At 41.6% G+C, this 23,117-nt stretch overlaps 1 protein-coding gene across 6 annotated transcripts in view; it reads right to left on the bottom strand.

The window, feature by feature from the left end:
* Positions 1–9,925: 9,925 nt before the first annotated feature.
* Positions 9,926–23,117, bottom strand: part of veph1 (ventricular zone expressed PH domain-containing 1) — a 65,669-nt gene continuing 52,477 nt past the window's right edge. For 4 of the 6 annotated variants that reach the window (XM_028962367.1, XM_028962368.1, XM_028962369.1 and 1 more), the window contains exons 12-14: positions 17,904–18,021; positions 12,680–12,816; positions 11,167–11,403 (exon numbers count right to left, since the gene is read on the bottom strand). In XM_028962367.1, the coding sequence (XP_028818200.1) occupies positions 11,167–11,403; positions 12,680–12,816; positions 17,904–18,021 (492 nt within the window). Of the gene's footprint in view, positions 11,404–12,679; positions 12,817–17,903; positions 18,022–21,279; positions 21,750–23,117 lie in introns of those variants that run through there. The other 2 variants (XM_028962372.1, XM_028962373.1) reach the window with 2 other exon arrangements.

The raw sequence follows: 23,117 nt of genomic DNA, 5'->3' as shown, positions 1-23,117 counted from the left end.
CACGTGGTACTGCCTAACCCTGACCGTCGCGCATGCGCAGTCCGCTGCGGAGAACGGCGGCGTCAAGGAGGGGAAACTGGGCAGGGTTGCCAGATTGAAAAGCAGTCGTCAGATCGGAATATGGGCAGGGTTGCCAGATGTCCGTTTCAACATGCTGCGCTACGTCGAAATTCTTGTGCCACAGATGAAGGCTCGGATGTGAGGTAAAGGGTGCGAATTATAAGACCATCAGTTACAATAGGTCAGTGAAGAGGACAAGACTATACAACACATTAAGGGACCATGAAGATCTGGATACTATCTCCATCAAAAGGCAGTGGTGGCCAAGCGGTTAAGGAATCAGAATCAGAAGGTTGCCGGTTCGAATCCCAATCTGCCAAAGTTCCACCCGAGGTGCCACTGAGCAAAGCACCATCCCCACACACTGCTCCCCGGGTGCCTGTCATGGCTGCCGGACACAAGCAGCGGACACATTTGATCCAATGGTGATCATGTCAGGCCCATGGTGCAACACACCATGCCTGCATCAGTACAGCTGCCTGGGCTCGTCCATTCCCCTTTATTCCTGTGTCTTAAGAGTAGGTTCACCCCCCAACACAGCCTGCTGAAGATGTGTCCATCAGTAGAAGTCATGGACCTCCAGCAGAGGCAGCGGCTAGGCATAGTGGCATTTGCCCCGAGTGAGACCACCTGGCCTGCCTGCACCAAAAAACCTGACCACTGTGAGGTGACCACTGAAAGAGGCTTGGTGGACAGCTGTCCAACAGTGGCGGTCACTGAAAATTTTCTAATTGTGGGTAAACCGCAGCAACTATAGCTGTATGCATGTATGAAAAATTAGGTCAGCTTTGGTATTTGCCTTTTATTTACATCTTTGCACTTTTTCATAGCATAGGTCCAGGCTTGTCTATTAAATACTGACTGTGTCAGACACCTGTTCAAGGACCCCATCCAGCAGAGAGTGGTGCTGCCATAAGGGCATGTGATGCCTCTGCCTGGTCAGTACCTCACTATCCTCTTCGTCATGCTCAGGGACACCGAGTCGTGCAATTCCATCCACTCCCAGGCCATTGTTGCACTAAACTGGACCCTCCGCTGCCAATTATGTTTATCGGAAAAATCTTCAAGACGACAGCAGGACTTCCTACATCTGGTGGAGTGTGTGTTTTACTCTGTGGAAAGGCTGTTCGACTGGAACTGACTGGAGAAGGTCCAGCGGGTAACTAGGTGACAGTTAAATATCCCCTACTGTATATATCCAGAGTAGTGCAATTTATGCTTTTTTCATTTGTGGTCGAGTGTAGAGCCTGGGTAACTATAGCAACCAACCACTGAAAAGCAGTTACATGCTTCGCCTTGGCAGGCAGGCACTGACAGCGCAGACTGAAGGACAGATGGGACAGTTTAGGATGTCTGTTTCGAACCACAAACAGATTTCCACTTCGTCCTCTAACAAGGACAACATGAATGTTTACAAAGCCATGGAACAAACGCCATCCCAGAAGCACAAAGCGTCTTTAACTTTGCCTGAACCACTTGTCACTGCCAGGCCGAGCAAATGGGGGATCTGGAGGCAAGAGCTGGCTGTCAGGCTGTGGGATTTTGGGGACCGTGTGGCCGAGACTGCTGCCAAGCTCCAAGGCCTTTCACACTTTTATTTCTAAGGGCATTTTTTTCTTCTTCCCAGCTTCCCACCCCTCCAGCACATCAAGAATAACTCTCTGTTGATGCTAAGAACATTTGGACATTATAATAATAATAATATAAACGTCCAATAGACTCCAAGAGAAGGTACCAGCTTCTTTTTTAGCCACTGTCCCAAGGGTAATAGTTCACATTTTTGAATGTTGCCAGGGAGAGAGAGAATTGGAGCTGTGGTAGCTGCTGATTTATTTTTTGAAGACATTCTGAAATGAAATATGAGACTCTGTGCATCCATACACTCCGTGCAATTGTTTTTATATTGATGTATATTAAGTGTATAAGGTATAAAGTGATAAAGGAATGATTAATAGAAAAAATTACTATTAGGTGCTTAATTGATGTCTACATTCCCATTAATAGTAAAATATTAAATAAAACATTATCTGTTTTATCACCTCTTATTTCATGAATGAATGGGACATTCAGAACCTAATAGCAATCAAACCATCTTATTAAGGATGACTAATATGTGTTTTTGTGTGTAAATCTGTAAATATAAAATTATGGAAACACTAAAGTGCATAAATACTAAATAAATACTTAATAATTACTCATAAAAATCAATAACTTAACTTATTGATATGTAGTTATTTACTTATTTCCATGTGTATTTCTTTAAACTTTTGTAGTTTTTAGGGCTCTATTTCTTATTCGCAACATAAAGATAATGACCAATACTGTCCTCATGAGGGCAGTGTCACATTATTGAATGATAAATGAGAGCCGTTATCAGTTTTGCAGAGGCATACCAGTACATTTTATGTAACCTCAGAATGATCTTTCATATCCCTCTATAGTGTCCAGAGTTCATGCTTCTCTTCTCCACTGCTCTCCAACAGAAGGAGGAGAATGGGAGTTGGAATGAGTGCAGTAGTAACTCCAGTTTTTGTACCATGTGCATTTTGCGGTGGAAATAGTGCCAAGCAGAAAAAGGAAAACAATATGAAGCCTTTTGGCAGCAATGTCAAACATGACTGATTTATCTCCCCACCTTCACACCATAGGCCTTATACTCACTCACCGGGGTGTGATCTTCAGTGTAAATGCATTCAGTGTTTCGACACCTTTCGTATAAGAGGGTCATTCATGTACAGCACACATAAATCTCCAATTCCCCTGCCAGAGCTGTTGAGCAAGTCTGCCTTGGTAGACCTATGTCTTCATGTGTTTATACTGCCAAATGTAGACAGAAAGCCTCATAGCGATCCCAGAGCAGGCACTCAACCAGCGCGGTTGCCAGATTCTATTTTTTGCATGCAGTCAGAAACTGCAGAGGAAGTGGAGAGAAATGATGAAAGCTGTTTGATGGACAATGCATGATGTGGTGGTTGGGCCACCCTTATTATGGGTGGTAACCAAGCGTTTGTGATAACTTGCGATGTGGAGGAATTTTGGCCCACTCATCTTTGCAGAATTGTTGTAGTTCAGCCACAGTGAGCTTTGTCAAGATGAACCCCCTTTTAAGGTTATGTCACAGCATCTCTGTAGGATTCAGGACTTTGACTAAAAAAAAGTTAGTTTCAGCTTGAGGTCATGCACAGATAGCCTTTTTCAGTAAACAGCAGAATTCATGAAACTTTTTGATGTAATGTCTCGTCAATCCACAGAGTTCTTTCCCAAAAGTCTTGGGGATCATCAAGATGTTTTCTAGCTAAATTGAGACAAGCCTTAAGGATCTTTTTGCACAGCAGTGTTTTTCATCTTGTCATTCTGCCATGCAGACCATTTTTATTATGATTGATTCAACAGTTGGTCACACAAGGCCATGTAGGATTGGATTTTTTCTCCGTTAATGATAAAATCCTTTGCTTAAGATTCTGATGAAAGATGATCTGAAACATTTAAATGTGACTAATATGGAAAAGAAAAGAGTCTGATTTCATTTCTGTTCTACAGAAGTATTTGTAGTGACAAAATAACCACTCATCGCTTGTTCTCCAGCAACTTAAATGAGATCAGGTGAATTCCTACTCTGCACAAGACCTGTGGATGTTGGTGTGGTGTTGTCCCCAAATGCACCCATTCCCCTAGACCCATCCTATCAGAACAAAGAAACCATGCCTCACATTAAAAAACAGTTATCAAAAACAAATTGCTCTTTAATTCATATTTTACAATACTGTATTATCCCCATATCCCAAATCCTTGTTTCACCTTCACTTTTTTACTTACCTGTTTAGTTTTACTCTTCTTCACTCGCTCTTCATCACTTTATCACTCATCATCACAACTCAAACACGTTTGGAAAGGGAAGGGTGAGTATAGAAAACCCAGTGCCTCCCTCCCGTGATGGGTAAAAACATTTTTTAACGATGGGAAGAGTTCTTAAGGATGAAGATGGCCAAGACAAATGAGGGAAGATCATGTACACTAGATAGTACTAAGTCTTTGTCCATCAAAAACTCCTCACCCAACCTCCCAAATCCCCCACCCCAACCCCATGTGTACAGTTATTCATCTGTTACTGATCTGTAAATTGATTCTTTTTGTTATTTGTAGATAGATTTTTACAATTGCTTTTGTCATGAATCACCTTTACAATGTTATGGTGGCCGTCCACCATATAAAGAAAAATATGTATGATGCCTATGTCCTAATCAGACACAACTGCCGCTCATTTGGTGCGGGTGATTAGGACCCTTTATATGGTAGACAGTGTGCAGCGTATGGTTGTCATTTTTTATCATTTTGAAAAAGGGCTCAAGTTGACTTAGTGACTTTTGAAAAGAAATACCCAGCATGTTGCATCACCTGCGCTGCCCGTCCCAAAGTATGGATGACAACTAAGTAAAAAATACAAATAATTTTATTTGTTTTAAATGTACAAAAATGCATGAGGGCAAAGTGGGTAAATTTGAACGATGCCTTTCCTGCATTGGTTCACCTTTATAGACGCCCTATTAGGTATAAAAGATGCGCTTTATAAATAAATCCCTGCCGCTGCCAGTAGTTGGCGCTGCTGCTCCACAATTTGACATCAAAGCAGGAGCGCAATCGCCTGGCCTGTCCAAGTCAAACAGGGTTCCGTGTTCTTGGCTGATGGCTGAATACTACAAATAAAATTACAAAAGACTTCAGACTTGTCTGAAATGTGTTGATCCATTCTTGTAATGAAATAGCAGATGTAAAATGCAAATGTGAAGGGGTCATTTTTATTTCAGTGTGTTGCAACTGGAAGCGTCAAGAGGAGAAGTGGATCAGTAGCTGGAGCCATGCGACCCTCGACCCTCGCCAGGAGTGGGCAGTGGCGGCCCAGCATGCTGCATCACCTGCGCCGCCAAACTCAACCTCCCCCATGTGACCGTCCAAATGACATGTGACCCATGTGACTCAGGACCACTGAATTGTGGGAAGAAGAAGTGAGGAAGGAGAAGAGCGTGGGAGATGGGTGGACAGCCTGGGGGTCACCAACAATAAACATGGAACCATGTTTCCCCCTCTCACACACACCGGGTGCGTAGTTATGAGTAGGATGGACAAAACCACAACAGAACGGCTCCTTAAAGCAGGATTTGCTGAGATTAAGGTGTGAAGTGATTGCCATTGTGATACACTGCAGCACAGCACACGGTGACACAACAAAATGTGTCCTCTGCTTTTAACCTTCACCGTTGGTGAGCAGTGGGCAGCCGTGACATCGAGATTCGAACCAGCAACCTTCTGATTACGGGACCGCTTCCTTCAGCACTAGACCCCCACTGCATGTCATTGTAAAACACACAGATTCCAGAAATTTCTGTCTTTTTCTAACTTCTTTTTCTAACTTTCCCGGCTCAACGTCTGCCAGAGCCGCCACCCTGCCCTCGCGCCTCAGTCCTTCGCCGTCGTTTTCCCCTCTCTCTCCACAACCCTCCATTCCGTTCGCTTCAGACGGCTCTCTCTCCCGAAGGGAGGAATGACTGCGGATTGATGGGCCAGCGAGAATTCGCAGAATAAGGCCAGGAACGCTGCCAGCGGGAGGAGAGCACAGCGCCGCGGAGCAGTAAAAAGCCGCAGGGCCCGGGCATGCGGGGGGACCGCTACAAGTCAGATGAGCTCACAGGCCATTTGGTGCTTTACAGTGTAAACAGAACAAGTGGCAATCCCCACTGTTTACATTAGCAAGTACACATTTTTGGTGGAGTTGCAAATTAAGAATTCGTTTTAATGCTTTTTTTTTTTCACTGGTTGGAGGCTTGACGTAAGTAAATGTGCTGGACTTGATGGATTGATGTCATGGCATCCACGTTTATTGCGTTCATCACTCTATAATGTGACACAGTCACCACTCCGTCCTCCACATTTGAAGGGACTGGATTAAGTGAACAGGAGGTCCTGGGGCATGTAGTCAAACGTAATTGTTCTTGGCAGATGAATAGCGAGGCTGTTGTTACTGGACCCCTTTTTTAATTACCTTTTTTTATCAAAACCTGGAAAACCCCCAAACTTACTTACGGCCTTATGGTCGTCTGGGCTGGTAATCTGTCACTAATTCTAACAACAGCATCCTGAAAGCCTTTTTTTTTAAAAAATAGGTCACTAAATCCCACCCACAGACTCTCTCATGCTCTTACTTAAAAAGGGACAATTGTTCGAAAGCCTGTCGGACTCACCCCAGTATAAACATTTACAAAGTGGTCCGTGTTTTCTCAGATTTGAAGTGCATGTTCGTGGGTATTTTCACTGGACTAAATTTCGATTGTAACAATGAGCCCTCCAGCCTGGGTCAGATGCGTGTGAAATGTGTGGTAAAGATGCTGGCTTTAGATATATGGACACTCCGGTTTCACAAGATAAAAAACGTTTGTAAAGGTCACTAGTTCCATGGTTTATAAAACTGCATTTTTTGGAAAAAGAATGGGCTGACAATGACATCATCCTGTCCAGAGAACTGACCGGGGACTTTGTGGACTGGTGCCAGCAGAACTACCTCCAGATCAACGCTGGAAAGACCAAGGAGCTGGTGGTAGACATCCGCAGGCACAAACATCTTCCACTACAACACTGAGGCTGTGGAGAGCTACTGGTACCTTGTTGGTCATCTGACAACTCTGATGCCCTGTACAGAAAAGGGCAGCGCAGGCTTTTGGGGTGAAGGGTCCACTCTTGAAGACCTTTTATGACTCTGTGGTGGCCTCAGCCATCTTTTATTGTGTGGTCTGCTGAGGAGGTAGCATCTCTTCTGGGAACAGAAAGAGACTGAACAGGCTGATCCAGATGCCCAGCTCTGTTCCAGGATGCCCTCTGGACCCAGTGGAAGCGGTGAGAGACAGGAAAATGGTGGACAACATCTACCACCCCATGCAGGAGACCCTGACAGGACTGAGCAGCTCCAGGACTGAGCAGCAGTCTTATCTTATCTTATCTCATCTGTCGCATTTATTTACATGACATTACATGAAAGGTCTAAATGTTGATTAATATGGATTAGATATTTGAAACAGGAATCATGATATCATTACAGTCTGATGTTTTATTCAACAAGGTTTCCATGAATCTATCGCCTCTGTTTCTCATAGTAGCCTAGTTGGAGACGCCACATATGTGAACCAGTAGCGGGTCTCATCCCCACTGTATCCTTCATCAATACACTTGAACCTGCGCCATTCCAGGGCGACTGTCCATGTAACTACTGATTATAAATCACTTTGGGTAAAAATGTAATGTAATGAAATGGCTCACTCTCTGAAAACGGTATAAAAATGCAATGAACGAGAGGGGAACCCCGTGATGGAAAGCAGTTAGGTCAGTCGCTTTAGGTCAGATGTTGCCATTTGTCAAGTGAGTCATTGTAAAAGTTCAACAGAGCTGACCTCTGAGAGTTCACCTTTCCACGACACTTAACCCAACTCTTACTGAGTAGCAGCAGAACAGGATGCTGTCATGAGTCAGCAGAGCAGAAATGCCTGAGAATAAAATTTTTAAAATGTACTAAATATTAGTAATGTCTCACTCAACCCATAATAGGTCAACTCAATTTAACTCATCTCATTTGGAAAGAAATTTCAAACGTCAGCCCATTCGTTCATTCATTCATGCTACTTTAATGCTCGTACCTGGAAGAAGAAATGTGTAAAAAAAGTGGTGAATCATTGTAAAATAAATGAAATACCGAGGACAAATTTCGTTGTGCTATGCTTGCTGTGTATCACAATGACAAAACAATCACGTTCACGTTAGATCCGATCTAGGCCATTCACACGCCATTCTATCACACCTAAGGACAATTTAGAAGCACCAATCCACCTAGTGTACATGCTACATGTACATGCTTGTGGGTGGCAGGAGGAAACTAGAGAACCCAGAGGAGACCCGTGCCAACACAGGGAGAGCATGCAAACTCCACACACACACACACACACACACACACACACACACACACACACACACACACACACACACACACACACACAATGTATAGAGCCCAGATTCACATTCCACTGCACCACACTGTAAAAATTGAGCACTGACTACACTTCTGTCACACCTGTTATTTTAACAATATTATTTAAATTTGAATAATCCAAAAAAAACTGCTGTCAGTAGCATTATAGTAAAGTAAAAAAACAATTGACACATAAATTATACACCTTAGTTTAGAAGATAAAAGTAATATTTATTAAATACTGTAATGAGAAAAAACAACAGCTACGGTTTACGTTTTTTAGCCAACTAATTAATGCATTGATTTCAAATTGTCACATTTTTTCCCTGAATAATTGTGTGTAATTGAGAGGCTGATTAGTTCAAGGAAATCTTGAGAGCAGTGATGCAGATCAGACCCTCTTTGCGCAAATACTATTTGCATTGTCTGTATTAATATATATGGTTGGGCTAAGCAAGATTTTCGAGTAACAAGGTTAGCGCTTTGATGGGTATGTTTGCTGCTCAAAGTTCCCAAAGTTCAGCAGAATCCCTGAGGTAATTTGCCCAAACTTTCTCCTCTCCACAGAAACACTCACACAAACGTAATCAATATGGTTAATCATCTATTATAAATATGTTACCCTGGCTGAAGCCTAATCCTGACCCCTCACCCAACGTGACCTCAGTAAAAAAGCTTCCACATTCACATTCTCTGCTGTGCTCTGAGCCTCTGAAAGGGCTTTAGATATTCAGTAAGATAGAAGAATGCATGCAAGATCATGTTGCAATGGTAATTCGGTTAGGACCCTGAACTCAAAATAGACACAGGCTGATACAAGACATGATGCCATGTCCCCCCTCACTGTCCATGTTGAGACAGAACCCTTTGGCCTTCAGAGTTTGTCCCACTGCTGAAAGACCATTCTGTTCACAGGAACTGAAAGCATAGCCTTACAGAAAAGTTGTCGTGCAGAACATCCAAGCATCAGCTATTTAATGTCATAGATCAACCTGCTTATTACAACACATAGGAGAAGGCTCAGTTACTGCATGTTATATATTCATATGCAAAGAGAGGCTTTAACATCTCATATCCTGATATGAATTATTATTATTCAGTTGAAGTATTTATTGAGCACACTGATGCACATGTAAATGAACCAGGTTACAGCAGGTTTGATTGGTTTATTTACATTACACCAGTGCTAAAATTTTAGGTGTGACAGATGCACTTTTAAGATATTGATCACTTTTTATAGTGAATGGATCCACTGAAAAAAAGTAAAATGTAGCTGCTTGTTTAATGTTTTTTTTCTTTTTAGAGTAGTTAAAAATATTAGTTTGCTCCTTTAAACTAAGCTGTCTAATTTATGCTTATAAGTTATTTTTTTTATTTTACTATAATTCTACTGACAGCAGGTTTGTGCAGGTTTATTCACATTATTATAATGCTAAAATATTAGGTGTGATAAATTAGGTGTGTTCACTTTTGTCAGTGAATGATTTAACTGTATTGCTATTAGAACAACATAAACAGCATCAAATATACAGTAAAATCAATTCTTTCTGCTTTACTAGAAACCGGATACATTTCTAAATTCAGAATTTTGCACTAAAAATATGCTTGTAGGATAAAAGATAACCCAACATTTTAACCAGTATTGTATTTTTATTGCTATTTCAAATGCATTAAGTGATTATCACATCAGGAAATACATGCGACATGGCAGAAAATGCAGAGATTTAACGTAACGAGTTCTATATAATGTTATATAATGTGCTACATGCTAATTTGTTTAATATTTTAAACATTTCTAAGCTACGTCGCTGCATAAATATGTAAATAATCTAAATAACAATAGTAATTACAAGTCTGCTTATTCATACTCTCAGTTATGCTCTAATCATCTATATTAAAATACATTTGACAAAATATTGATACTTGTTCTTTTTAAAGATAGAAAAAAATGCTTCATGAAATATATATATATTTTCACAGTGAATTGTTCCTTCATTACAATTTCATTAGAGCGCTATACACTAATAAATATGGCAACAACATTAGTTAAGAAAGAGCTTCTTTTCTTTCATTCTTAAGAAAAATGGTTCTTTGTACCTTTATGTAACTCAAGGCATTTAGACAAATAGGTACAATGTAAAACATACATCTTTAAAGGTATGGCAGCATTGAAAAAAAAAAGTGAATTCCATGTTCATGAGTCTTTCTTTAGCAAACGTCAATACTGGTGAAGCCTGAACCACCAATTCATTTAGGTCCCATTGGAGATTTATCGCTCAAAAAATGCAATGCCACTCAGGTCATGCTTACTTCTTGCCCAGCAATGAAATAACATCATCACTTGCCCAGCTAGTGATGCAGGCGTTGAGTCTTGGGTACAATGGGCGTGGTGCGAGAGCAAATCTGGCCTGGCTGTGTGGCCTGATTGCATGAGCTGCTTATGATACAGGGCCAATGTATCCTAATATGTCTTTGGTCAAGTTAATACTAAAAAGCTTGTTAATAGACAAAGGGCCTTAATTCTACAGTGCATTTTTTTATTTACTTATAAACAGACTTAGATTTACAAACCGAATCACTGTGTCATTTTTAACTGACCTTACGGTGGAAATGTCCCAGAGTAGCTTCACTAAATAAAGCAATTTCATTTATGCACACTTAATACAATACAGAATTAAGTAATCAGAATTCATTGTATTACAATTACAACATATCAGTATAAATTTGCCTCATCAGTAGACTAAAATTATCTGCGGTTTTAAAAATCCACAAAAACATACAGTAGAAAGACATAAATATGCCAATGCCTCCAAAAAATCCAGTCCATTTGTCTAAAACCGGCCAGTAATGGCATTAGATGATGTGCATCCCAGAATATACATTTTACACCACCCAATGCATCGCAGGTAAGTTGTTCCATGTTGTACATTTCTAGTACCTAGACTGTTCCACAGAAGAACGGAACAGGTTCAGTTACGAGCCATTCAGGGATATTTGTGGTTATATGTGTGTGGTTTGGCCCCTTCTTGTTTTTGGTGAGTTCAGGAGGTCCTGAAACATGAAGACTGCCTCATTCCAGCAGGTAAGAGTCTTGGATGTCACAGGTAGGTGCTGGCCTCGCGGTTCTCCCTCTCTTTGGCCTGAGCCACAGCTACGTTGATGCACTGCAGCCACTCCTCCGTGTTCTTCTCGTCCTGGGCTTTCAACACGTAGGTTTTGCTTTCTGTGAAGATCTCAAACGCCCTGGGCAGCCCTCTGTCTCGCCTCTTCTTGGCCACCACCTTGATGCTCTGCACTTTGCTGAGTTCGATGGTGCTGTCATCCAACTCATCTTTCTGTGGGCAGAGATCGGACAAACCCCTCATGGATGACAGTCATGACATGATTGTCCCAGAGGAGCGGTGACACTGTGCCACTGTTCAGATGTAAGCCAGTGGCTAAAGAAGAACTATTACATCACAACAGATACAAACATTCCCTCAAAATTCCTTAAATTATGGATGAGTTTTTTTTTTTCGAAGGAAATGAAAAAACCCAAAGCCTATAAACTCTCATATTTAATGCATCCAGATGGCCCATGGGGAGTACAGGAAAGTGGAAGGAGATCACAGCTATAGGTCTGCCCACTTCCTCCCCTCCCTGGCAGCCATGGGGGTGGATCTGCACCAAGTTAGTCTTGCGGCTCCACCACACACACATTCTCACAGGTTACATAGCCCTCAGCTGATGGGGACTGAGAACAAATGCTGGGAAGAAGGAATTTAGGCTTTGCTGCTCCTTCTCTGTCTTTTATATTAAAATGAAAACAATCAGAGCTTGGATCCTTCACCCAGCAGCCCTGGAGGTAGTTGGTACGAGATATTGTCTGGTCCCAATTACAAGGAAACAAACAAGGATAAGGAGCCATAGTCCATGCATTCATGCACAAAGTGAGGAAATTCATAGACTCAACTAAAGACATAGCAGCCTAAGGATCATGATGTCAGGGCAAAAAAAAAAAGAAAAGAAAGACAAATGGATGAGGAGCACAGGCAATTAACGAAGAGAATAATCCACTTGTGGTTATCGCTGGACAGTCGGGAGACTGGGAGGATTATTAGATATCTGGATGTTGTTAGAAAAGAGTTGGGCATGATCCCAAACCAGCATATAAATCTCAAATTCCCCAAATCTCAAGCGTCAATATGTCTTTTACGAGACCAAAATAGATGATAAAACCCTTTAAAGCCCCTCTGTGCAGAATGTCGTAGGGAGTCAGTTTAAAAAACAGCATTATTTCACAGTTCACAGTCCTTTCACGCAATATTTTCTAAGCAGTAATGGCAGGAGTGAAATGCAGATCTGAAGGTATAATTTCAACCTTAAACAAGACATGGCTTTAAACATTCAGTTAAAAAAAAGATTCAATATAACAATGTCTCATTTACCTACTTTTGTCACCCTTGCATACTTTTAGCTACGTTTAGTGCTGTTAAATGCACAATACTGCATTTGTATGAAATGGGGGAAGGAGAGTGGAGAAAGGGGAAGGGTGTAAGCGTGTTTAAGTAGAAAGAGCAGGATGTCAAAAACAGATGATGTGCTGGTCCAAAAGGTGAAAGGTGAACCTACTGATTTGCCTTTCCGAAAGAGGAGCTGGTTGCCGGAAAGGGTGAAGTAGCGTGTCTTCCAGCGTTTGATGAACTTCCAGCGCACCTGCTTCTCTTTCAGCTTGCCTTCGATAAGCGGCTGCCCGTCTTGGTTGACAACTTAAAGAAAGAAACAGGATAAAAGAAAAACACAGCATTATTGTTTCTGGGGGTAAAAACGTGGCCAGTGCTTTGTCCGCCAATGTAATTTAAACAGCCGTGTTGGTTTTCATCGATTTTCGGGCTGCAGTACATGCTCACTGTACACACACACACACAAACAGAGTCATGAGTGACAGATGATACACTGAAAGGCTGTTTAGAGCCCTGCTGCCCAACTGACATTCTCCTTCTCACTGGCCATGGGACAAGAGGAGAACCGAGTTGCTCTGTGTACCCTTTAATGTGGCCCAGTGTTCCTAGCCAGATCTCGGTCTCGGGAGAAACCATTAAATCGCCCCAGGAAGAGGGGAAAGGAGGCGCAATGTTCTGAACACATGAAAGAAAGAAGCTTTCTGGTCTCCTCATGTCTGGTCATTGTACTCCTTCCTGCCAAGACCCTGCTCAACTGCTTATGCTTTGAGAAGGCCTGGTGTTAGCCACCGCTGTTTAAACAGGAAGCTTTTGTAGGACAGCACAAAGCGGGCCATTGTTTTCGTCTCAATGCTGCAGCAATGAGCAAAGCAGAAGTGTGTCAACGTCGCTTTGATGGTGCCGAAACCGATTAAGCAAGAGCAAACTGTGGTGATTACCAAATGGTGTAACCTTTGCCAAGCAATGTGTCCCTTGGCCTCAGGGAGCATTGCTGGAGCCCAGCGGGAGCCAGTGTCACAGGCCCTGACCCAGCTGGAGAAACAGAGGTGCTGGAAAACAGGAAACTCCAGCCATTGGAGATACTACAGCTTTCGGTCTAAGAGAAAAAGATGCTGATGAGGTGTCCAGAACAGTTGAATTACATGAGGCTCACAGTCCTAGAGCTGATAACTGTCTTGTATGGTACAACGAAACATTGCAGGTGACAAAGTGACAGCACCTGATGAAAGTTAGGTAACAGAAACTATGTTTTGTGACTAAGACAGTATTTATAAATCGCCTAGTCACATTGCTGTTGCAGATTTGTGCAAAACTAAGGCAATGTATTAAAAAGATGTCATAAAACAAAATTGCGACATGACTGTGTTTCCATTCACTTATGTCATTCGTCACTTCAGGTCTCGCAGCAACATACTCCAAGAATCACGGTGATGGATGCTCAGAACCTTCTACATTTTGGCAGGTTTATGCATATTGCAACAACTCCATTAGATGTCATTATTTCGAACTAAAGGTGACACGGGCAAGTTATGCAACTGTCATGATCCGGTCCAGCAGGGGCTACTCCAGGTCCGGAGTTTCATGTTCCTAATCGTGTTCACCAGTGTATGAGTGTATAAAGCTATCCTGTTCGTGTCTGTTGGCCGTCGGGTCATTGTCTGGTGATGTTTCCCCTGTCATGTGTACTATGTATTAAACCCCTGTCTCGTGACGTCATGCGTATGCGTCCTTCTTCCTCGCCATGTCCAGCCATCGTGACAGAATGACCCGACTGGATTTGGATGCAGCCGACGCAGCTGAGATCCAAGGAGCCGTGGTTCGTCGGGAGGATGATTCCGTGTATGAACTTCCCCCTACCGTGGGGTCAAGAGGATCTGTCACGTTGTCCATGTTCCCCCTGGCAATTCCAGAGGTGTGGAGTACCGGCGAATTCGTGCGGCCGGACCTCGACGGCCTACAAAAGCTACCGTGGGGTCAAGGAGACCGGTCGGGCAGTTCGGGTGCTCCCGGCGTTAACCGAGACGAGGAGAGCGGCGGACTTCCCGGCGGGACGTGCCGGAGACTGTCGGAGTGACGTGCGCTGTGGACGGCGGACAGGATGACAGTCCCCCACGGATGAGCCGTGCTTTGGGATAGCCGCCACTCGTCCTTATGGACTTCCTCCCCCTTTTCATGGACCATTTTGTGGGGCACTGCTGGAGGTTGTGCCTTTGAGAGGGGTAAGGTTGTGCCTTTGAGGCAGGGGTTACTCCGGGTCCGGAGTTCGGACCAGAGTTTCGTGTTCGTCCTGTGTAATGTTCCCTGATTGTTATCACCTGTGTATCATTGTATAAAACTATCCTGTTCATGTCTGTTCGCCGTCAGGTCATTGTTTGGTGATGTTCACCTTGTCTTGTGAGTTATGTATTAAACCCGTCTTGTGACGTCGTGTGTATGCGTCCTGCTTCCTCTCCATGTCCAGCCAACGTGACAAAAATATATGCAAGTAGTATAGATTTACAGCTTTAAAGACAAGCAATGCATATCTGTTGCCTCAAGAAATGAGTAGTTTATTGGCAGTCGAGAAGGCTGAAAGACTCACATTGCGCTTGAACAAATTCAGTTATATTGTCTGGACCTAGGGGAAGAGGGTGTTTTTATAATGTATTCCCCCATTCCTACAGACTTCAAGACAGACAAATAAAGCAAACTCCCAGAGCCTTCACTCAAGAGCCACCAGGCGAAATGTAAATGGATGAATTATTGAAATTTTTTGAGTGAGCATTTGGCAGTCATCCTCATTTAAGATTACGTAGCAAACAGGTCATCAGTATTCAGTTATTATTTCTCTCCAGAGGTAAAAATGTAGATGCACACATAGCAGTGACCTCTAGTACTGCCAAGGAAGTACTTTAGTAAAAGTGGGTGAAGACAGATGATTGGCTTGCTGTGAAGAAAGGAAAATCAAGCAACTCAGTTTCACTGGATGCTTGACCAGGGTAAAATTACAAGAAGAGAAGTCTTATGCAATAGGAATATTAAATGGCCTTCAAAGAATCACACTGAGAATGAGACTTCTGACTGGCTGGTTAGCTTAGTGAACACCAAGTAATATGGGGAGGCTAAGGTAATATAGTGTTCAAAAGTTTACTGTAATTTAGAAATGTCATTGTTTTTGATGAAAGGGTGAAACAGTGGTAAAAACATTTCCAGCTACCAGAATCACTTTTTGTGTCATGTCCATGCGGGCATGACGCGGCGGGTGAATGGAGAGGAGGACGAGGAGTGACGAGGAATGACGAGGAATGGAGGACGCTTTCACCTGACATCACGGAACAGGGGTTTAATGGTGAATCACAGGACAGGGGAGACATCCGAGACGTAGACACTGGTGAACACGGAACATAACTTCAAAGACCTGACAGCGGACAGAAACGAACAGGGCAGCTTTATACATTTGACACAGGTGAGAACGATTAGGGAACATTACACATGACAACAATGAAACTCCGGTCCGGATCCTGGACCGGAGTAACCCCCATTTCGGACCGGATCCTGACATTTTGATCCATTTGATAGCTTTTTAGTGAACCAACCAATGGTTTCCCATTAAAATCTATGACATTTCAGTACATATCAGGAATTGTCGGTTTTAATTGATTTAAAGTTTAAAGGTTTCAACTTGTTTAAGGCTCCTTGCAGAAGTGCATTGATCAAAATGCTTTACCTCTCAATACATTCTAGTAACACTGGAACAGAAATATAAAATGGGCAAACGCCCTAATTCTCAAGGTAGTGGTAATGTAAGACTGACAAGAGCAGCTTGCCAGTTCGCTGGCCCTTGTGAAATAAGCAAATTGATTTGTAGGGTTCAGACGTGTCACCTCACAAAGGACCATCCTGTGGTACCTCTAAACAAAAACATCCTCCAGTTTGGCTTCAATAAAAACTATGCAATTACATGCTTCACTAAAAGTAATCCTGTATGAAGCTCGAGGATACAGATTTGCTAAGCAGGCATTTGTGGAATTTCTATGTTGTGAAATACACCTCTGAAAACTCTTTTTGAAAAACATTTTCAGGTCTATAAATACATAACTGAAACCAAAAACATCTCTTTCATAGCATGAGCACTACTTTCCGAGATCTGGTTTGCTGTAATTTAATATCGGTAAACACATTTTGGTTGGCCAGTGGACCAAACAGAACTCTATAGTGGATTGTATGGGATTGTGTTAATGCACAACCACACGGCACGTAGGGCAATCAAGAGCTGAAATATGGCTGTGTGGGGAACATCCCCCCACAGGATACACAGACAGCAAGCCAACTGAACAGCCAGAACCATTTGGTTGAGTGTCACCCCATAGACTCCCAAAGCAAACCTCAAACCAAATTTATCAAGAATTCATCTTCAGAAAGTCATCTTTTGCATTTTCAAATGAGTAGTTTGTTTGTATTGAAGCCGGGTTGATACCACAATATCACATGACACTCCTTATCTGGTCAGAGAGAAGAAGCATCATCATTGTACATGAAGGGACATGAACAAACCCACCATAAAGCTTTTAACTCTACCATGGTATATTGATTTATTATATTGTATTACTGTCACTGATTTGCAGCCTGAACAAAACATGCTGTATTTAACTCAGGAGGTTAGTTTGAAGATAAGGCATAAGGAATTTTATGCAGTAGACACAAAGTACCTTATTAGAAAAGTAAAGTTGGCACCACATGTTACAAAAGTGTATGACTAATTGATTACATTATCTGATGTTAACCCTGTATTGCATGGGAAAACCTGATAACTTTATGCATTTGATCCAGGACCGGCCTCTGGCATAGGCAATATAGACACATGCTAAGAGAACCATCCATCCAGGGGGCGCCACAAGGAAGAAAGGAAGAAGAAGAAAAAAGTGTTGGAATGAATGTGTCTTAATATGAAAAGAACAAGCCCACATGAATATACCTGCTTTACCTGCAAACACTTTTAAGTAGTAGTAATAATAATGGTAGTAGTACCATACTACTACTAGCCTAGTGGGTAAGACACTCGCCTGTGAACCAGAAGACCCAGGTTCAAATCCCACTTACTACCATTGTGTCCCTGAATAAGACACTTAACTTTAAGTTGCTCCAGGGAGACTGTCCCTGTAACTACTGATTTTAAGTCGATCTGGATAAGGGCGTCTGATAAATGCTGTAAATGTAAATGTAATAATAATAATGATGATGACAATAATAATAATAATAATAGGCAACTTTCCTTTATTGTCGGTAGGCTGAACAAAGGGATATACTTGTTTTATTCACCTTAGCACAGTTCTCGCTGCTTTCTGGGGACACCACCTAAAATCTAGCCTAAGGCTTCAAAAGGGTTAGAGCTGGGCCTGATTTGACTGTTTTACCTGTGGCCTTCTCTGGGTTGTTGCACATAAAGCAAAGCCATCCTCCCATCTCCTCACTGTAGCCAAAAAGGTCAAAGAACCGCACCTCCTCCAAATGGATCTGAAGACTGTCCAAATCCTAAATCAGGAAACCAAAAAAAAATCTTAGTCAATCGACAGATTGAAAAGAAACAGCACATCTAAAATCCTCTGCCATTAGTTTTGTGAAATGTGATTTAGACAGACAACACTACATAATACAACAATGATGCAAAAACTGCTGCAACATCCCAACATACAATACAGGCCAACAGTTTGGACACCTTCTCATTCAATGTGTTTTCTTTATATTCATGACCATTTACATTGGTAGATTCTCACAATCGAGATGATTTGGGGTGAGCTGGACCGCAGAGTGAAGGCAAAGGGGCCAACAAGTGCTAAACACCTCTGGGAACTCCTTCAAGACTGTTGGAAAACCATTTCAGGTGACGACATCTAGAAGCTCATTTAGAGAATACCAAGAGTGTGCAAAGCAGTAATCAGAGCAAAGGGTGGATATTTTGAAGAAACTAGAATATAAAATATGTTTTCAGTTATTTCACCTTTTGTTAAGTACATAACTCATTCGTAGTTTGATGCCTTCAGTGAGAATCTACCATGTAAATGGTCATGAAAATAAAGAAAAAACATTAAATGAGAAGGTATGTCCAAACTTTTGGCCTGTACTGTATATAACTTACAGGTGAGAACTGCCTGCACTTGCTCTAAATTGACATGTGCTACTGAACTGATTACTGATTCCTATTTGATCACACTGACAAAAACCGTTTTTGGGATTGTTTCTAGAGCCCACAAGTCCCACTCAAGATAATAATAATATCCCAAAGCAGCGAACTATTAAATATTTAATGGGATGTTAATTGATTTTGAGTTTAAAACTATGACAAAGACTAATTTAGGAAAGAGGTTCACATTGAGAGTGACATGGAGATTATCTGGTTTAAATAAAACAGCCTGTGGACTCTGACAGTAAAAAATGGCAAATACACTTTTGTTCAAATTTTCTCAATAGTTCACTGAGGCAAAGTTGTATTTTGTATTTTATATTATGTCCCCATTCCAAGCACATTGCGGTATGCCTCCACAGCCATGTCTTAACCGGCCCTTACTGTCTTAATTTTTTGCAATGTATAAAATATTCAGTAACATGTAAACAGCTTTAAAAGAAAAATACTTGAACTATGGCCAAATTTCTATAGGATTAGAAGTATAATCACAAATCTAGCTGTGAGTGTCACAATAAATTGTGTCCAAGGGCGGAGAGGGTTAGAGTACAAGCACCGCCTCATTATTTTCCACAGCTGTCTTCACCTCAGGAAGGGAAATCCACATCTTCAGTCACCCACGTTCCTAAAGCTTTACATGTCCCTTGCAGGTTCATATGCCCTGACAGAACATTAGCCTGGTTAGACCAGGGGGTGCAGTTACATGGTCCTACTCTGATCACTACATCTGTCTTCACTCACTAATCCCCAGTGTAGTGCAATGGAAGCATGTGTCAAGGTAACATGATCTTGATTTTGCTCTTTACTTTACAGCCACACAAAACCACCAAATGAGCTGTATCTCATACAAGAGGAGATAAAACCAGAGTCAGAAATAAAAACATGTATTTTTTTTTATAATACAGAGGACTGGAATCTCCCATTGAATACTATTACATTGGAGTGACCTCCTGGACACCTGGATCTTCACTGGTAGCTCTGGCAGCCACCATGGGTCCCTATCACCAATCTGCTTCTGATTCAACATGTTGAGCTCTGATTGAATTTTTGGTTGCAGGAGCCTTAACTACATTTGGGTTAAATGTAAACATATTAAGCGATGGCATGGAGGCAGGAGATCTGCCACAGATAAAACGTGTGCATATAGACAGGAACATTTTCCAGCAACATCGATGCAGTTCATTTCAAAATAAATGAATCAACATTGGTCTTTATGTGCACCATATTCCATGTTAAATGGAATAGTCTTAAGAGGATTTGTGCAGATATACGCTCTTATCCAAACCTCAAGTTTCTGTCTATAATCTGCCTTCAAGTCAAAAAGATGGAGTGGCTGAGTTCTATATCATTGACCTATTCCATTACTCAGATGATTAACTTTATTCATTTGTAGTCCTTTTCTGAGTTCCAAATGATTGGGCAATCACTGCAGGGACCATGCTGATATTGGGCAATGTGGCACAATGCTTTATTTTTAGTACTAGAAGCATAGTTTGTGGAATACATTAAGCAGCAAGTGAATATTTTGTCCTTGAATGTTTTGGAAGCAGAATTAAAAAGGAATAAAAGTGACTAGATGGCTGTGATCGTTAGATGGCTGGATCATAGCATCTCCAAAATGAAAGCTCTTGTGGGCCTTCTGGTCAGGACCTACCAAAAATTGTGCTGCATGTGGTTGCATAGCCACAGATCAGTCATGAGTTCTCATGCTGACCATGCTAAGCGACTCAATAATCAAGCTTGAGGTGATGAATGGTCTCCGCACTCTCCTAAAATTATGTATTTAAATTACAATTTTTTTTAAAATTGTAATCCATTATAGAGACTGTTGGTCTAATTAAATTGAAAGGTTCATGATAAGACACTTTGGGTTATATACACAAAACCTATCAGTGGTTGCTGATCATAAAAATCCCTGTGATGCAGACATTGTTAGTCGAATGTTATGAGTTGCCGGTCCTGACATTGAACCTGTGTGTTCGGATTTTGGACCTCGACTGTCCGCGCACTGCATCCTGTCCCCAAAAGCAATCACTAAAGGGCTAAAGTCAGTGTCTGCAATTATAAAGTAAAAAACACAAAAAATTTATCTATTATATAATAATAGATTATATTATAATACTATAAATAATACATACATATAAAATGATTATTGGCATATAGAGCTTCTGGTCACACGACCAATTGAAACAGGCTCTGAAACCAAGATGGAGGTTGGTTGGAGGAGAGGATGATTTTAGCAGTGATAAGTTGATTATTGAAAGAGAAGTGAAATGATTGTCATTGTAAAGCACAGAACATCCTGAAAGATAGTATTGCATTCAGAATGTACATATGAATCAGAATTATTCATATGTATATTCACAGAATAAGAACATGAAAACAATGGCAGCCAAATGAACTTCTATTGAAAACAGAATTTGCACTCCATACATTACAAGGTATTCATAACCCATTCACTTATTGAACATCTGCATTCAGCCATAAAGAAACAAGGATTGTCCCATACAGACAACAAAACAAAGGAGAGATTATATGGTTACCACACAATTGTATTCATTTATTGTTCTCTTTGGTCTGTCCCTGTCAAGTTCACTTTTTTGAGAGGGGAAAAAACATGTGGAAATAATTCCTTCACTGCTTTGTGGCTGTGCTAGTGACCTCAACACACTTATGTTCTGTTCTACGCGACTAAAAAGAACAGGATGGTTTTCTTGACCCCTGGAGCCCAACTACCTCCCCTGCAGAACTGGCCTCTGCTGAGTGTGCATGTCAGCCACGGTGCCTTGTAAACTGGTAGCTTTCCATTTCATCCCGATTACGGGTATTTATGTAGTGTTGTCTTCAGCATGGGGATAAAAACTTAAAGTAGGCAGAGAAACAGAGACATGTGGTTCTGACTAATGTCCCCCCAAGTCAGCTGTCCCCCAGTAGTCTCAGCATGGGTCGAGGTGTAGGGTCCAGGTGTAGCTGTTCTTGTATAGCATCTTATCAGTAGGAAGGTGAACAGCATGCCTTTGAAACATCAACTCAGTTTCTGTGGCTCCCAGACAGACATGTGGTTTTCATTCAGATAGGCCTGAGAGGGTAGTGAAAGAAATGTGTTTTACATTCAGTAAAATTCAGCAAATCTTTTAATGTTCTTAAAAAGATTAAGATTTATTATTGAAAGAAATCATTTTATTTTTAGAGCAAATAAATGAAATTGTCCTGGAATGGTGCACAACCACAGACGCAGCCACACTGATCCAGACAAGAGGACGAAATACATCACAGCTAAAACAGGGCAAAAGAGCCAGCAGTCTGATGAGTCTAATAATCGAGCAGAAACCAAATTGAAGTTCAGTTCCATGAGAAGCACAAAGTCAATAATCTGGAGTGGATTCAGAAGCACGAACATGCGCCTGAGTGAGAGACAGGGAGAATATCTTTCCTCTATAGGGCAACCGAGTGGCACAGGAACTTCCTGCTCAATCTCAAATGCACATGTTCCAGTTCTTTCTGAACCAGTACTCAAGGTTCTAGCCAGTTCCAGTTGATGAGAATCAGAACACAGGGTACTTGGTGAAGGGTCTAGCCTCAGTGATTGTTAATGATTCGTTGCATATTTCGAATATATTTCAACCTCACTCTATCAAATGAAATAAAAATGGACGAATGAAGAAAGGCACTGGGCCACACTCGTTGAGAACAATGAGTTACTTTTTTTGCTTTTCCACCAGCTCAGGTGTTTCTCCAGGACACTTCCAACCCAGGTCGATGTGTAGAGACTGCACTCGATAAGACAAAAGCTGCTTTTCGGCTCAAGGGGCAAGGTTTGAGAGGATGGCCATTTTAAAACTTGTAAGGTCATCGTTTTGCAGTATAATGTAACGGACAGACAACTAAAATTGTCACTAGAGAGCTGAACTCACTCCAGATGGTTAATGAACAGGATTATTAATAAAAAAAAAAAAAAACAGCCATGGGTCTCATTAAAGCAACAAGAGACAAAATGATGTATTTTTGAGTGCATCCGAGAGGGGTACTGTGGAGTATTCCCTCTTTTTTGTCATGTGTGTGAGCAATTACATGCTATGTTTATATATACCATATGGCTGATATTCAAAAAAAGAAGAAAAGGAGAAAATACAACAGCTGCATTTTTTTATCTTTACTGTATTCCTAACAATTTCCGAGTGGCCACTTAGCCTGTCTGTAACGTCTGCAGTACGCGAGAGCAGATGGTTCTGCTTATATCATTCTGCCATTAAGCAATGGTTTCAGGTAAACAAGGCTTAATGACTCTGATGACCTATGACCCTCATAGGAACAGCTTTTCCACTGGAGTATATCTCATAACAGACACATGCTTACTGCTCTAGGCCAATTAGAGCAGGAAAGGCTGCTCAACCGGGTTTCCTTGCCCTGAGTTTCAGCAAATTTTTTAATATTCTGATTCGTTACA

The sequence above is a fragment of the Denticeps clupeoides genome, chromosome 19 (assembly GCF_900700375.1).
Source record: "Denticeps clupeoides chromosome 19, fDenClu1.1, whole genome shotgun sequence".
Lineage (NCBI taxonomy): Eukaryota > Metazoa > Chordata > Actinopteri > Clupeiformes > Denticipitidae > Denticeps > Denticeps clupeoides.
Note: the sequence above shows the minus strand (reverse complement) of the source record. Positions and strands in the feature narration are given on the sequence as shown.